The sequence below is a fragment of the Aspergillus melleus genome, assembly GCF_016097325.1.
Source record: "Aspergillus melleus strain CBS 546.65 chromosome Unknown contig4, whole genome shotgun sequence".
Classification (NCBI taxonomy): domain Eukaryota; kingdom Fungi; phylum Ascomycota; class Eurotiomycetes; order Eurotiales; family Aspergillaceae; genus Aspergillus; species Aspergillus melleus.
The window spans coordinates 1,186,054-1,198,445 of NW_025763373.1; the positions used below are offsets into that span (position 1 = coordinate 1,186,054).

General features: G+C 54.5%; 8 protein-coding genes across 8 annotated transcripts; 3 read left to right on the forward strand and 5 right to left on the reverse strand.

Moving 5' to 3' along the window:
- Positions 1–221: 221 nt before the first annotated feature.
- LDX57_007365 (pH-signaling protein PalC) lies at positions 222–1,877 on the reverse strand (the record flags this gene model as incomplete). Its single annotated transcript, XM_046089081.1, has 2 exons — positions 549–1,877; positions 222–488 (listed from the first exon to the last, which is right to left on the reverse strand). The coding sequence occupies exons 1-2, from the start codon at positions 1,845–1,847 to the stop codon at positions 222–224; spliced, it is 1,566 nt and encodes a 521-aa protein (XP_045945051.1). The 5' UTR covers positions 1,848–1,877.
- A 583-nt stretch (positions 1,878–2,460) lies between these two features.
- On the reverse strand, positions 2,461–3,108 carry LDX57_007366 (Bromodomain associated domain protein; the record flags this gene model as incomplete). The annotated part of the gene is made up of 1 exon (XM_046089082.1): positions 2,461–3,108. One exon carries the CDS (start codon positions 3,106–3,108, stop codon positions 2,461–2,463), a length of 648 nt encoding a protein of 215 aa, XP_045945052.1.
- A 355-nt stretch (positions 3,109–3,463) lies between these two features.
- LDX57_007367 (transcription initiation factor TFIID subunit 7 family protein) lies at positions 3,464–4,960 on the forward strand (the record flags this gene model as incomplete). Its single annotated transcript, XM_046089083.1, has 1 exon — positions 3,464–4,960. One exon carries the CDS (start codon positions 3,464–3,466, stop codon positions 4,958–4,960), a length of 1,497 nt encoding a protein of 498 aa, XP_045945053.1.
- Positions 4,961–5,141: 181 nt separating this feature from the next.
- LDX57_007368 (uncharacterized protein) lies at positions 5,142–5,744 on the reverse strand (the record flags this gene model as incomplete). Its single annotated transcript, XM_046089084.1, has 1 exon — positions 5,142–5,744. One exon carries the CDS (start codon positions 5,742–5,744, stop codon positions 5,142–5,144), a length of 603 nt encoding a protein of 200 aa, XP_045945054.1.
- Positions 5,745–6,293: 549 nt separating this feature from the next.
- On the reverse strand, positions 6,294–7,443 carry LDX57_007369 (alpha/beta fold hydrolase; the record flags this gene model as incomplete). The annotated part of the gene is made up of 3 exons (XM_046089085.1): positions 6,294–6,614; positions 6,683–6,817; positions 6,892–7,443. The coding sequence occupies 3 exons, from the start codon at positions 7,441–7,443 to the stop codon at positions 6,294–6,296; spliced, it is 1,008 nt and encodes a 335-aa protein (XP_045945055.1).
- Positions 7,444–8,328: 885 nt separating this feature from the next.
- Positions 8,329–9,201, forward strand: LDX57_007370 (enoyl-CoA hydratase/isomerase family protein; the record flags this gene model as incomplete). The annotated part of the gene is made up of 2 exons (XM_046089086.1): positions 8,329–8,642; positions 8,700–9,201. 2 exons carry the CDS (start codon positions 8,329–8,331, stop codon positions 9,199–9,201), a joined length of 816 nt encoding a protein of 271 aa, XP_045945056.1.
- Positions 9,202–9,839: 638 nt separating this feature from the next.
- On the forward strand, positions 9,840–10,885 carry LDX57_007371 (uncharacterized protein; the record flags this gene model as incomplete). Its single annotated transcript, XM_046089087.1, has 3 exons — positions 9,840–9,880; positions 10,109–10,379; positions 10,466–10,885. The coding sequence occupies 3 exons, from the start codon at positions 9,840–9,842 to the stop codon at positions 10,883–10,885; spliced, it is 732 nt and encodes a 243-aa protein (XP_045945057.1).
- A 345-nt stretch (positions 10,886–11,230) lies between these two features.
- LDX57_007372 (uncharacterized protein) lies at positions 11,231–12,250 on the reverse strand (the record flags this gene model as incomplete). Its single annotated transcript, XM_046089088.1, has 1 exon — positions 11,231–12,250. One exon carries the CDS (start codon positions 12,248–12,250, stop codon positions 11,231–11,233), a length of 1,020 nt encoding a protein of 339 aa, XP_045945058.1.
- Between the last annotated feature and the right edge of the window lie 142 nt (positions 12,251–12,392).

Sequence of the window (12,392 nt, forward strand, 5' to 3'; positions counted from 1 at the left end):
AGGTTAGGTTGATCTAGGTGGACTGGTGAGGATGGCTGGCATCGTGTGGATTGTATGTACGATATGGATTGCATGTAGATCGTTATGTTCAACCCGAAGTATCCATGCCCACGTATATCCAACAATAGAACAGCCCGTCCAGTCCATCGGGCCACATGCGAAACATATCAACCGGCTATATCAATGGGCACTATACCAAGTCTCAGGTCTGAATGTCAATATCAATAGTAAGTACTGGTGCTTTCGCTCCGCTCCGGTAACCCTCCCGGCGTGAACGAATGCGCATTCTCACGGGGAGAGTCCTCCTCGCTATCCTCGACGTCACTGCCTGGCGCAAAGTCGTCTTCTGCCGGGGGCGCACGCATCCCGGCCAGCCGGTCCTCATCCAGCGATGGAAGCTTGTACGGAGCCGGCGCGGAGTGGATATCTCTTCCGGAGGGCAAATTGGCCAGCAGATCTGCTGAAGGAGGGATCAATTGCGTGTTGATCTGAGGAGGTGTTAGTATATCATCTTGTCCAATATTTCATGCTGGCAAGAAAGAACATACCGTATCATTCATTCGCACCCATTTCACTTCCAACATCTCAATCACTCTCCCCTCCTCCTCTCTCCCCGCATTATCTCCTGGTCCTAGATCCCCCTTCTCGATCTTCTCGGCGCTCCTCCCCCCAGCGTCTTTCTCCATGCGCCTCTCCTCCCGTCTCTCCATCCACCCCTGCTTCAACTTCGACAATCCCCGACTCTTTCCCGTTTCTCCTGCTCCTCCTTCCTGACTCTCCCCACCACCACCACCAGCAGACCTAACCCCCAACGCCCCCCTCGCGGCCCTCAACCACGCAATCCCCTCTCCAATCTTCCCCGCGAGCTCCGCATCAACCCCAAAGAACCGACACGCGCGCGCCCTCGCAACACGCCCCAGAACCTTCACATACCTTAGCACCTCATCATCCAGACCACCCGCGCGACCCCGCGCCTCGCCCCCACCAATAGCACCCATCCCGGCACCCGCTTGCTCCGCATACTCAGCAGCACGGATACACAGCCTCGCAAACAAATGCGCACGGACTTTCGGGATCTCAGGCGCGCGAACCATCCACTCCTTATCGTTCGGGTTGCGGGCCTGGATGCACGCCGCGACGTAGGAGTCGTCTTTGAGGACGGCGAGGAGGGTGGCTTCAGCGAGGGCGAGGGCGGAGAGGGCGGATTGCGTGGCGGGGTCGAGGTCCGGGACGGTGAGGAGGAAAGCGCGGTTGGTCTGCGAGGCGAGGGAGGCGTGGATGGCCGAGGCCTGGAGGAGGTACTTTGTGGCGGTTTGGATGGCGGTGGTGCGCTGTTCGGGAGTTGGGGTCGTCGGCGCGTACAGGGTGCGGGTGACGGTGGAGTGGGCGAGGTTGGAGAGAGCGTAGGCGAGGGTGATGAGCACGAAGGCGATTTCGGCGTCGATGCCGGGGAGGCGCACGCGGCCGGAGGAAGTAGAGGAGCGAGAGGGTTTAGAGCGTAGGGAGAGGAGGACGGCGGGGGAGGAGAGGGTGGCGCGCCACTCGGACTCGATGTCGGAGTGTTGGGTGATGGCGATGGGAGAAGATGAAGTAAAGGAAGAAGAGCCGGAGAGGCCGGTGGAGATGGCCTGGAGATAAGGCAGGTAGTCGGAGGCAGTGGTTATGATGGTCGAGAGATGCGAGTCCCGTTGCGCACCGCGGGGTAGGCGTTTATGGGCCTTGAGGGCGGCGCGCAGGGCATGGCGGGCGGTCGAGGCGGATTGAGGGAGTGACGGATGAGTGCTGGAGGAGATGAAGGTTTGGAAGGAGAGGTGGGAGGTGGTGGGGAGGGTGAAGGCGTAGACCATGGTGAATGTTGGTGGTGATGATGGAGAGGAAGAAGGTGGCAGATCAGGAAGAGAGGAAGTTGATGTCACCGCAGCCAAGAAGCTCGGGAGCGGAGAAGATTTACGCTCTACAGCAGTGGGGTTCTGGAAGGTATTAAGAATTACCTCCTCTATTCTTCTGTTCTCTTCTGTAATCGCGAATAGATACATAGACGTGCTTGTGCAATCCTAATTGCTCCTGACGTTTTTCTGACAGGTCCCCGCAGTTATGCTAGTCAGGTCAGTCGATGGCTCTCGGGTCTTGCGCTCAACTCTCCACCGATCAGTCGCTCGCATCCAAGGCAATGTGGCTGGTTTCTTTGAGTGGACGTTCTATCAGCCGGCCATCTAATCTGCCGGCTCCAGTCACTATCAAGTCGAAGCCGAAATGGCTGCGAGCGCTGGAAGAATCGGGGGTTTCGGGCGTCCCTATGTATCTCGGGACATCCCAAGTCGCAGGGAGAGAAAGTCAGCCGTAGAGACGTCACGGGAAATCGTAGCTTGTCAAGTTCCTCACAGCTGTAAGATATGATCGATCGTCTTGTCGAACAAGGAGTTGAGCTATTCAACTCCGTCCTCCACAACTGTTCGCCCATCACACATCCATCCCCTCCGCATCCGACAGACTGCTCGGCGCACTACTGACGGCCGAAGAATCGCTCTCCGCGAAATAAGGTGCTCTAGACCGGACCTGTGTCCCCCATTCCTGAATACTGGGCGCACCACCTTCGATCACGACCGGATGTTCCTCGGCGCTCTTCCCCAGCACCGTGCCGGCATATCGCGACTCCTCGCCCGTCTTGCTATGTTTCTTCTTCAACGCCGTCAGGTAGTCTTCCTTCTCCAGAGAATCGGCATCGACCACGTCTCCTTCGCTAGGCACGAAACCCGCAATGCGTCGAATCTCCCGGTTGGCGGGCCCCGTAAACCATGATAGAAAGCCCTCCAGGCCGCGGTTGTCTTCCTCATTTGCCCATTCTTCTTCCCAATCTCGCATCTGGGGTCGCAAGGCGCCGGCGTCCTGCAACGCTTGGTAAATATCTTCGAGAACGGGCATGGGGTTGCTGGGGTGGGCGTTGGCGGCGTGCGCGGTTGCAGAGGAGGCGAGGATCATCATGTAGCGGGCTGTGAGGTCGGCGATAGTGTCAACAACAGACGGTCGCGTGGCGTGGAAGCCGGCAGCTCGTAGGATTTGGATGATGGGCGGACGAAGGAGGGCGTTGTGTAGATTTGCTCCGGACATTCTGGGCGAGAAGTGGGTTTTTGTGATAGATTTTCCTCGCTGGGGAGATTGTGCGACGAAATGTCAGATAGATATGAAGTCTCAGAGATGATACAAGTGAGATGAAAGTGTAGGCAAAAATAATGCAATGGGTGAGAGCGAAAGAGCAGCAGCAGCAGCAGCAGTTGTTGATTGATGTTCGGAAGAAAGCAAAAGGTCTTCGTCTCCGCCTTTCCGCCTTCCGCCTCTTCTCTTCACTTCTGCTTCTTCCTTCACTTGTCATCCTCCCTTCCCCCTCAACTTCACCACGCAGCTGGGAGAACTCCGATCTCCGCGTTCTCCGAGCTTTCAACATCCGAGTCGACGCGTGCTTATCATGTCAGAAGGTCGTCCCGCGCTCAAACTCACCTTCGGCAAGAAGAAGGCGCCGGAGGAAGCAGCTCAGAATGCGCCCGCTCCGGCGCCTTCAACTCCTGCCGCTCCCTCGACGCCCGCTCCATCCGACACGCCTCAACGCAAGCTCACCCTGAAGATCGCTCGAAAGCCAACCGAACCTACCGAGGAAGAAAAGCCCAAGAAGAAGAAGCCGTCCAAGAAGCGACCCGCCGATGGACCCGTCGTGAAGGAAGCAGTCGCCGCGGAGCAGCAACAAGCCGGTCCCAAGCGTCTGAAATTGAACCCATCCAAGAAACCGGGCGTGCAGTCGATTCGAATCAAGCATAAAAGCCTAAAGCCCACGAGACCGGTAGGCGTAGGCTACGACTCTGAAGCCTCGGACGGGGAAGCCGATCCTTCCATCGAAGAACAGTTTATCCTGCGCATGCCACCGGGCGATGATTGCGATTATCTACATAAGCTGATACAAGAGCGACGTTTTGATCAGGGAGAGTTCTCCTTCAAGCCTCTCACTCGCGATGGCAGACGGGCTGTCATCAAGATTCGAGACAAACAGTATGCGGCGTCTTTGGTGGACTTGCCGTCTGTCTCGGAGGGCATGAAGAGTTGGGATCGTCGAGGATGGTATAAATCGGCCGATATCTGTCAGATGCTGCTCGTCCTGGGTCCTATTGCCACCGACGCGGAGGCCATGGATTATCCGCTGCCTAGCGAGATCGAACACGTCGAAGGCAAGAACTTGCAGTATCCGCATGGATTGACTCCGCCCTTGCGCTGGGTGCGGAAGCGCCGATTCCGCGAGCGCACCAGCACTCGAACCATCGAGCAGGTCGAGAAGGCGGTCGAGGAACTGATCGCCCAGGACGATGCCTCGGCGTCGGCTGTTCGTTACGAACTAATCGATAGTGCGTCGCTCAACCGCGCCGAAGGACTTGTCCAGAGCGGTGACTACGATGACTACGATGAATACGACGATGAGCAAGACGCCGAAGGAGAACTGGAAGAGACGATGGAGGCGGCCCCGTCTTTCGAAGACCTGGAGGATACCCTCGTTGCCGAGATGGAGGCTGCCTTGGCTGCAGGTGCCGACGGCGAAACCGCAGTGGCAGCGGCCGCCGAAGCCGTGGCGCCTGGAAGCGAAGGCGCGGTTTACCAAGCCGGTACACCTACTGCGACCAAACCGTCGACCCCAGCGGCCGATACGTCTGGCGACGAGAGCGACGTGTCGGACGGTGAGGACGGTGAGGAGCCGGAGGATGAATTGGACGACGAGCAGCTGGAGCGACAACGACAGATGCAACAGCAGCGCGAGGAAATCACCGAACTAGAGAGCTTGATCAGTACCGAGACGGCGAAGTGGGAGAAGATGCAGAATCACATCCTGAAGAGCAAGCTGGCCAAACGAATTCAAGACTTGAAGCGAGACTTGTCTTTGAAGAAGGTTTCGGTGGGCGAAGGCGATGACGGCGACGATTGATTTACTTTTCATTCTTTCTTTATATTGACCTTTAATTGATCTCTTGATACCCCCGTTTGTCATAGATGGTACATTCTGACGGTGATACTCTGTTCTCTTCATTTCGCATGACAGGATTATAATACAAATATGATACCGATGACCTGTTCATCTCTATACCTTCCATCTCCTTATTTACTTCCTACCCAACAACTCGATCTCCCGTTCCCTCCTGCACTGCCCCCTTTACATCCAACTCCCTATCCTTCTCCAACTTCCTCTGCCTCACAGCCTCCCTCTCCGCCGTCTCCCCATCCGGCTCCGGCGGCGACTGCCCGACCCTCTCCCCAAGCACCCGATCATGCTCCTCCCTCTTCCTCCCCATATCTGCCGCCAACCCCTTCTCCCCGTACCTCGTATACCCAGGCCCCGGCTGACTCCCCACGGCACCCGCATGAGCCCCCGCCTGCTCTCGTCTCCCCTTCACTGCCGCCGCGATATCGCCCTCCCTCGGCTGCTGCTCCACCCCATACTCCAGATCCACCTCCTCGGCATTCTGCACCGTGTTGCGCTCTTGTTCATGGCGTTTTTGCATCTGCGAGAGCGCGGACGGGTTAGATGGAGATGACTCCGCTCCGCGGGTTATGGAAGGCACGGAGTCGCCGTATCGTCGGCCCTGGTGGAGCTGGCCATGGTCGTGGAGAGAGGTTCGTTGCTCGAGCGGGTTCTGGGTCACTGGGTTTTGGGCGTTATAGGCGGCTTGTTTGGGGGGTTGGGGTGGTTGGTTGGTGGTTGATGAGGACATTTTTGAATTTGGTTTTGGGGGGGCGGTAGACTTGGATGGATTAAGTGGAATTGAATGGATTTATTGAAATGGCTTGATTTCTTATGGTTTGGAAGATGTGTAGGTAGATTGAAGAAAGAATGAATGAGTGATCTATGATATCGATAGATTGAAGGCCTGATGTCCGCATGACGTCACTAACATCAGTCCGAGTCCAAGTTCAGCGTTCAACGTTCATCATTTGATTAGCTCAGTCTGGTTCTCGAGGTGGATCGACCTCGATGATGTGGTAAGGCCTATTAGAGCTAAGACTAGCGAGTTACAGTGTACGTTGCTTTGCTTGGTTGGCTACTGCTCGTGCTGTTGCTGGTGATAGTATCATATACTACGTGGTTTGGGGATTGGGGGTACAGTGCAATGCTAAGGATGCGCTTGAACTGAAGCATATCTGTTGGCAATTTTCTGGGGAGGCAGTAGCTTTACTGTATGTAATTTATCGTATCGCCGTAGTATTTCTTCAAGCCCAGAAACCGCCATTAGACTTCATCTGCTCATAATTGAGATACCATATCAATCAACACCATCCACCTTATTGAGAAACTCCCTCAATACCCCATTCACCTCATCCCTTGCCTCTAACTGCAGCCAATGCCCCTTTGTCGAAACACGCTTGAACGTCAGATCCCGCGCAACCTGGCCCATACTCTCCTCGACGCCCGGAAACTCCAGCCTACTAGGCTGCGGACTGACCATGAGCACCGGCATCTCGAGAGCAGGTCTGAACCCGGCACGCAGTTCATTTTCTACATTGATGTTGCCGACTAGGGCCCTGTACCAGTTGAGAGCGAAGGTGTGATTATCTTGCATTATCTGGCGATGTGTGGTTTTTTCCTAGTTGGGCGTTAGTTGTCATTTCGTCTAACTAACCATGATTGACAGGAGCTAGATGATATGCATACCTCTTCAGTAATCCACGAAGCCAACGGAGCCCGTGAATCACCACACAGCCACGCCTCCATGGCCCCTGTCGGACCAAGATGTGAGATCCACAGTTCCGGATCATCGGGGTAGAAGAGCGTGAAGAAGGATTCTCCCTGCGACAGAGAATATCAGCATTGCTTGCACCAAATTATCTTGCCTCCCTCCTCCTAGAGAAGGAGGAACATACAAACCGATCCAACAATCCCGCAGCCCCCTCACTCACAAAAAACCCCAAATACCCAAACCTCTCATACCCCAACACTTCCCTCGACATAGCATTCACCATATCCAGATCGAACCTCGCCCCGGGGTTCATGTACGGCACATCGAGAAACACGCACGACTTCAACCGCGCGGGATAGTAATCCGCTAGTCGTGACAATAAGCCACAGCCCATATCATGGCCCACGGCATGTACTTGCTCCAAGCACTCGTGGTTCAAGATCTCGATGATCTCGGCGGCCATGGCGCGGGCACGGTAAGCGTCGAGCGATACAGGCTTGCTGGATCCGCCGTAGCCGAGAAGGTCAGGGGCGAGGATGCCGTGGCCTTGTGAGGTGAAGAAGGCAATTTGGTGGCGCCAGTCGTAGCTGGAAGAGGGGAAGCCGTGGAGAAAGAGGATGGTGGTTGTTGGGTGAAGGGGAGTGCTAATGCTAGGGGGGTGATGGATATAGGTGTATGTATGGGAGGTTGAGAGGGTGAGGGACTTGAAGTGCGAAGGAGATGTGATTGAGGCCATTCTGATGTTGAGAGTGGACTGCTTGGACTGTGTTTGAGGTGGCTCATCCGTAGGTATGTGGTTAGGGTTGAGGGGGACTCGTGTTGGTCTTATATACTAGTTGGATTGGCTGGTGGACGGAGACATTTCGGAGACTTGGCGAGAGGGATGAGCTGTTCGGACAGGCAGTCATCTGGGATGTTCTTGCAGATAAATGTTATCAAGAGCTGCGATGGTTCATGAATGATAATGGGGTACTATTGACTGTGGTTGGAATTTCCTCATCTTGAGGATACTGGACGAAGGTACAGATCTAACACAGCAGGTCAACAAAGTGAAAATCACAGCCTAGTCTATGGAAATGTGCTGGCTGCGTCACAGAATAGGTAGCATGAATGGCACTTCATGGCTTTTTGGTATTTCTTACATCAGTTTACAATATCAGACAGATCGTAAGTGAACATCGTGATTTCATAGGACCCCGAAGAAATTGATGAAATAAAAGGGAAAGCCGGTGCCAGGATTCGAACCCGGATCCCCTCCCCGTGCCCGCTTAAGGAGAGGGAATGCATGCTCTTACATGCCAATAGAAGATGACCCACATCGTCATCGAATATACACCTGCATAGTGTTTTATGCATACACTGACTCAGCTATGTAGCACTCTGCATGTGATGCCGCGGTGTCGATGATTACAATTCACGACTTTCTCCAATGCCTCAACCGACTTCTTATTCCTCGTCCATTCGTCCATGTCTCTCGCTATCGGCTATATCCACGCTCACCTACCCAGTCTAAACTAGTACATAAACCCTCCCCAGCTGTCCACCGCGAGCCCATCAACCACATCCCAGATATTACATATATCCGCATCTACATCAACCTACTCGGCAAACCTCGGCAACCATGACCACTCTATTCACCGTCCCCATCGCCTCCGGCGGCAGCATTGTCTGCAGTAATCCGTCGTCCTCGGAGCAGGAGAAGAACATCTACCTCCTGACCTTCACCTCGCCCAAGGACAACCGGCTCACGCCGGTCTTCATCGAGGCGCTCCTGCTGGCCCTGGACATCGTCGACCACCGATACCCCAAGGGCGTGCTGATCACCACCAGCGGCATTGCCAAGTTCTACAGCAACGGGCTGGACCTGGAGCTGGCGCAGTCCACAGAGGGATTCGTCGAGAATTACCTGTGGAAGCTTTTCCGACGACTCTTAACGTGATTACTCCCTGTGACTTCCCTTTCCTTGGCTATAGCGAAACTAACCAGGACCAGATATCCCATGCCCACAATCAGCCTCCTCAATGGCCACGCCTTCGCGGCCGGCTGCATGCTCGCAATGTACCACGACTACCGAATCCAGAACCCCAGCAAGGGCTTTCTCTGCATCAACGAGATCGAATTCGGCGTGCCGCTGCAGTCGCCCATGATGTGCATTTTCCGCGAGAAGCTGACCCCACCGGCCTTCCGGGACGTGGTGCTCGAGGCGAAGCGCTTCAGCGGCGCGAGCTCCGTGAATTCCGGCCTTGTGGACGCGCTGGGCGGTCTGGACGAGACCTTGGCGTTTATTCGCGAGCGAGGACTGCTTAAGAAGGCGGCGACGGGGATCTACGGGACCTTGAAGGAGGAGATGTATCGTCATTCGTTGGATATTGTGGATGGTCATGAGAAGAACTTGGAGTGGAGGGAGCAGGTTGAGGAGAAGAATGAGAAGGTGGAGAAGGAGGGTTTGAGGGCGGTGGAGGCGTGGGAGAAGCAGAGGGGGTCGAAGCTTTGAGATCTAGGGACAGGTAGTAGATAGGTCTTTCTTGTGTATGTATGTATATGAATGTTTTGGTTGGTGTTAGATCGTGATGGCGGGCTATGTGTAGAACTATATCTTTTGTGGTTATCAAGAATTCATGAACAGGAAGAGCTAAGATGTTAGAGAGTATTGGTCAGTGTGTTTATACTTCTGTTCGCATGTAATGATGTAAGCTAACACTGCTTATCAACAGGCCTATCACCAAGGCAAAGAGAGCACTTTCCTTTCACCGGCATAGAGCTTTCCTTCCCAACTAGCACCATCTAAACCCTTCTAGATAAACGATAAACAAATAAAAGTCTTCCTTAACCTCTCAAAACACCAAGTCCAAGCCTTCCACAGCATCCTTGGACAGCGACTGACAAACTCCCTGTCTGTTTAACTTTACCAATTACTATCAGTACGTGTATTCCATACTAATTATCATTATGGAGGTCAATTTATTCCCGATGTTTATGTTTCGCATTCACTCTTCTTCCAGCCGGAAGTTCGCTCATCAGCTAAACAAACCCTGGACCAACAAATATTGGACCAACAATCACGAGTATACTTTGTTCGTCAAGCTCACGGCTACTTCTCAACCCTATTGTCGCTCCCGAAGCGTCGTCGAAATGGCGACGAAGAAGATTAATCGGCGCAAGAAGAGAGCTGCGTAAGTGAGGCAAGTCTGTTTACGGGCAGGTCGAGTCTATGAGAAGGATTCTATTCCTCTACAGTTTTAAGTTCGGTGGACTTGAGTGTCTCTCTTTGACTGACTGTGTCTACTTCACTTGCCTCTTCCTTCTCCGTTCGCCACGAGAACGCCTCACATTATCCTCTTCTTTCCCCCTTCGGATTTGATATGTATATGACTACATGCTAATCGTCTATCAATACTCAGACTACCGCTTCCTATGTCCCAAGGTCAAGATAACATGAAACGCACAGCTGATTCTATCGAGAACGACCCCCCGGTGACAGCCGCAACCGCTGCCACAGAAACCACCCAGTACAATACAGCGAAGCGCAAGGACATCGGGGCCCAGGAGGACAGCTTAAACCTTACGATGGACGAGACCTGCCTCGACAAGCTGAGAAAAAGATTATTTAACCGGCCCCGCGTTTCATTCCCTCCTCGTCCTCCCGCTCCGTTTAAGATCGGCTATGACGGTGTAAGTTTCCGGAACCTTCCTATCACTGCGGTCCAACAAAGTAAGAGGCCTTCCTTGTTGTTGACAATTGTGAATTGCTCCGTTAGACGATCCGTCCTTCTTCACCCCAGGAGATCATTAGGTACGAGGGCGTGGCTTCCTTGGTTCGTCTCAGTAGCAATGCCATCACCGCAATGCGCGGGGAGCTCCACCAGGGCTATCCTTTTACGCAATCGGTTGTCCGTGGCGAGCAAACCATAACGGCGGGAAAAAGACGCCTGATGACGGACAGAGGCAATGTTCAGAAGCGAATTGCGCCCAGGCTGCGTGACAGGGCCCGTCACGTGGCGAACTTGGGCAACTTGTCGCAGGAAATCAATAATTTCCCAGCCCCGCTGCCCAGGGAGGACGAGAAGCAGGACGCTTGTAAGGATGATGAGTTGATCAGCATGCGGGAGCAGCTGGAGAGAGTCAGTCAGGCTCATGAGCGCCTTCAGAAGATGATCGAACCTTTCCAGAACAAGTAGGAGGGCGATGTAACGTTGGTCGATTGGTGTGCGTTGATCTTTTGAAGTCCTCGCGATCACTGGTGATCTGTACGATATCCTATTTTTGCATGTCGTGGCGATTGTTCTCCTCTTTCTGGGCTGGATGACCCTGTCACTGATGATAGTAACATACCCCCTGGCATACGCATCGTACATATTGTGGGCTGTGCATAATGACGAACGCCAACAAGCTATGGCTGGACTGGACTGAGGATTGTTTTCACATGAGACTGTGCCATAATTCTAAGGTAGCTTTCTTTTTGCTCTCCACAATCATACAGTCACAGCCACAGTTACATCCAGATCCCCTCTTCCAGGATCTCCTCACGTCTTCTTACTTTTGTTGGCACCTTTAACCTTACTCGGCGTCTCCAGCTTGTCGACCAACGGCCGATACGGCGAAGCCAGAACATGTTCCGGCGCCCTCTGCGTATCCTCTCGTCTCGGCTCCCCGGAGAACGGCCGTCGTCGCTGATCCTCATGCATGCGATCCAACGGATCCCCCACGATCTGATACTTGGCCCAATTAACCGGCGGCATGCGCACGACGTTCTGCGGCGTGGGTATCGTCTCGAATTTCGCACGCGGCCCTCCTTCCTCTCTACCACCACCAACATCAACATCTCCCTCATCATCCCCATCATCATCATCCGCTTCCCGGCTCATGGGGTCCAAACCAAGGAATCCCCCCACATCCCTCCTCGCCGATAAATTCCCCGCCGCCAGTTCCCGCGCAAACGCCTCCGGATCCGCGGCCGCCGCTTTCTTCAATCGCTCGAGTGTCCGCAGATCTCGCATGCTTTGCTGCTTCTGCATCTGTAAGATGGAGATTGCTGATCGGAGCGCGATCGCGTCGGGGTTCTCGCTTTCGGAAATCGGGATGGGGGAGGGCTCGGGGAGGAATGTGGGGCGTGGAAGCTGGCTTTGTTGGCCTTGTTGCTGTTGCTGTTGCTGCTGCGGTGGCGATGTTTGAGATGGCGTTGTGGATGTTAAGGGAGGTGGAGGAGGAGCGGAGAAGGGGGTGGAGATGGAGATGTCGGTATGGTTCAGGTTGTGGTTCTGGAACTGGCTATGGCTATTGACGTTACTCTGAAGCGCAGGGATAGACGGCGGCGCGATGCGTGTTGTTGGCGAAGGGGAGCGCGCAGGCGGAGGGACGATGGGATGGGATGGCGAGGCCGAGAACGGAGCGGAGGATGCGGGGAAGTCGGTGCCGTTGTTGTGATTGTTGTTGGGGACGGGGGCGAGATGCGATAAGACGGGCGTCACGGGGGAGTAAGGCGGGCGGGGAGGCGTGCCGGGACGGTCGGTCGGATTGGGTTGGTCGTCTGGAGACGGCTGCATTGTGGTGGATTTGGGGGGGGGGGGGGGGGGGGGGGGGTGACGTTGAGGGAAGATGAAGGAGAGAGAAAGAAGAAGAGAGAGAAGAGGAGGAGGTTGGTTATCGATTGGGACAATCGGGGACTGCCAAGGCGGACAATGACGT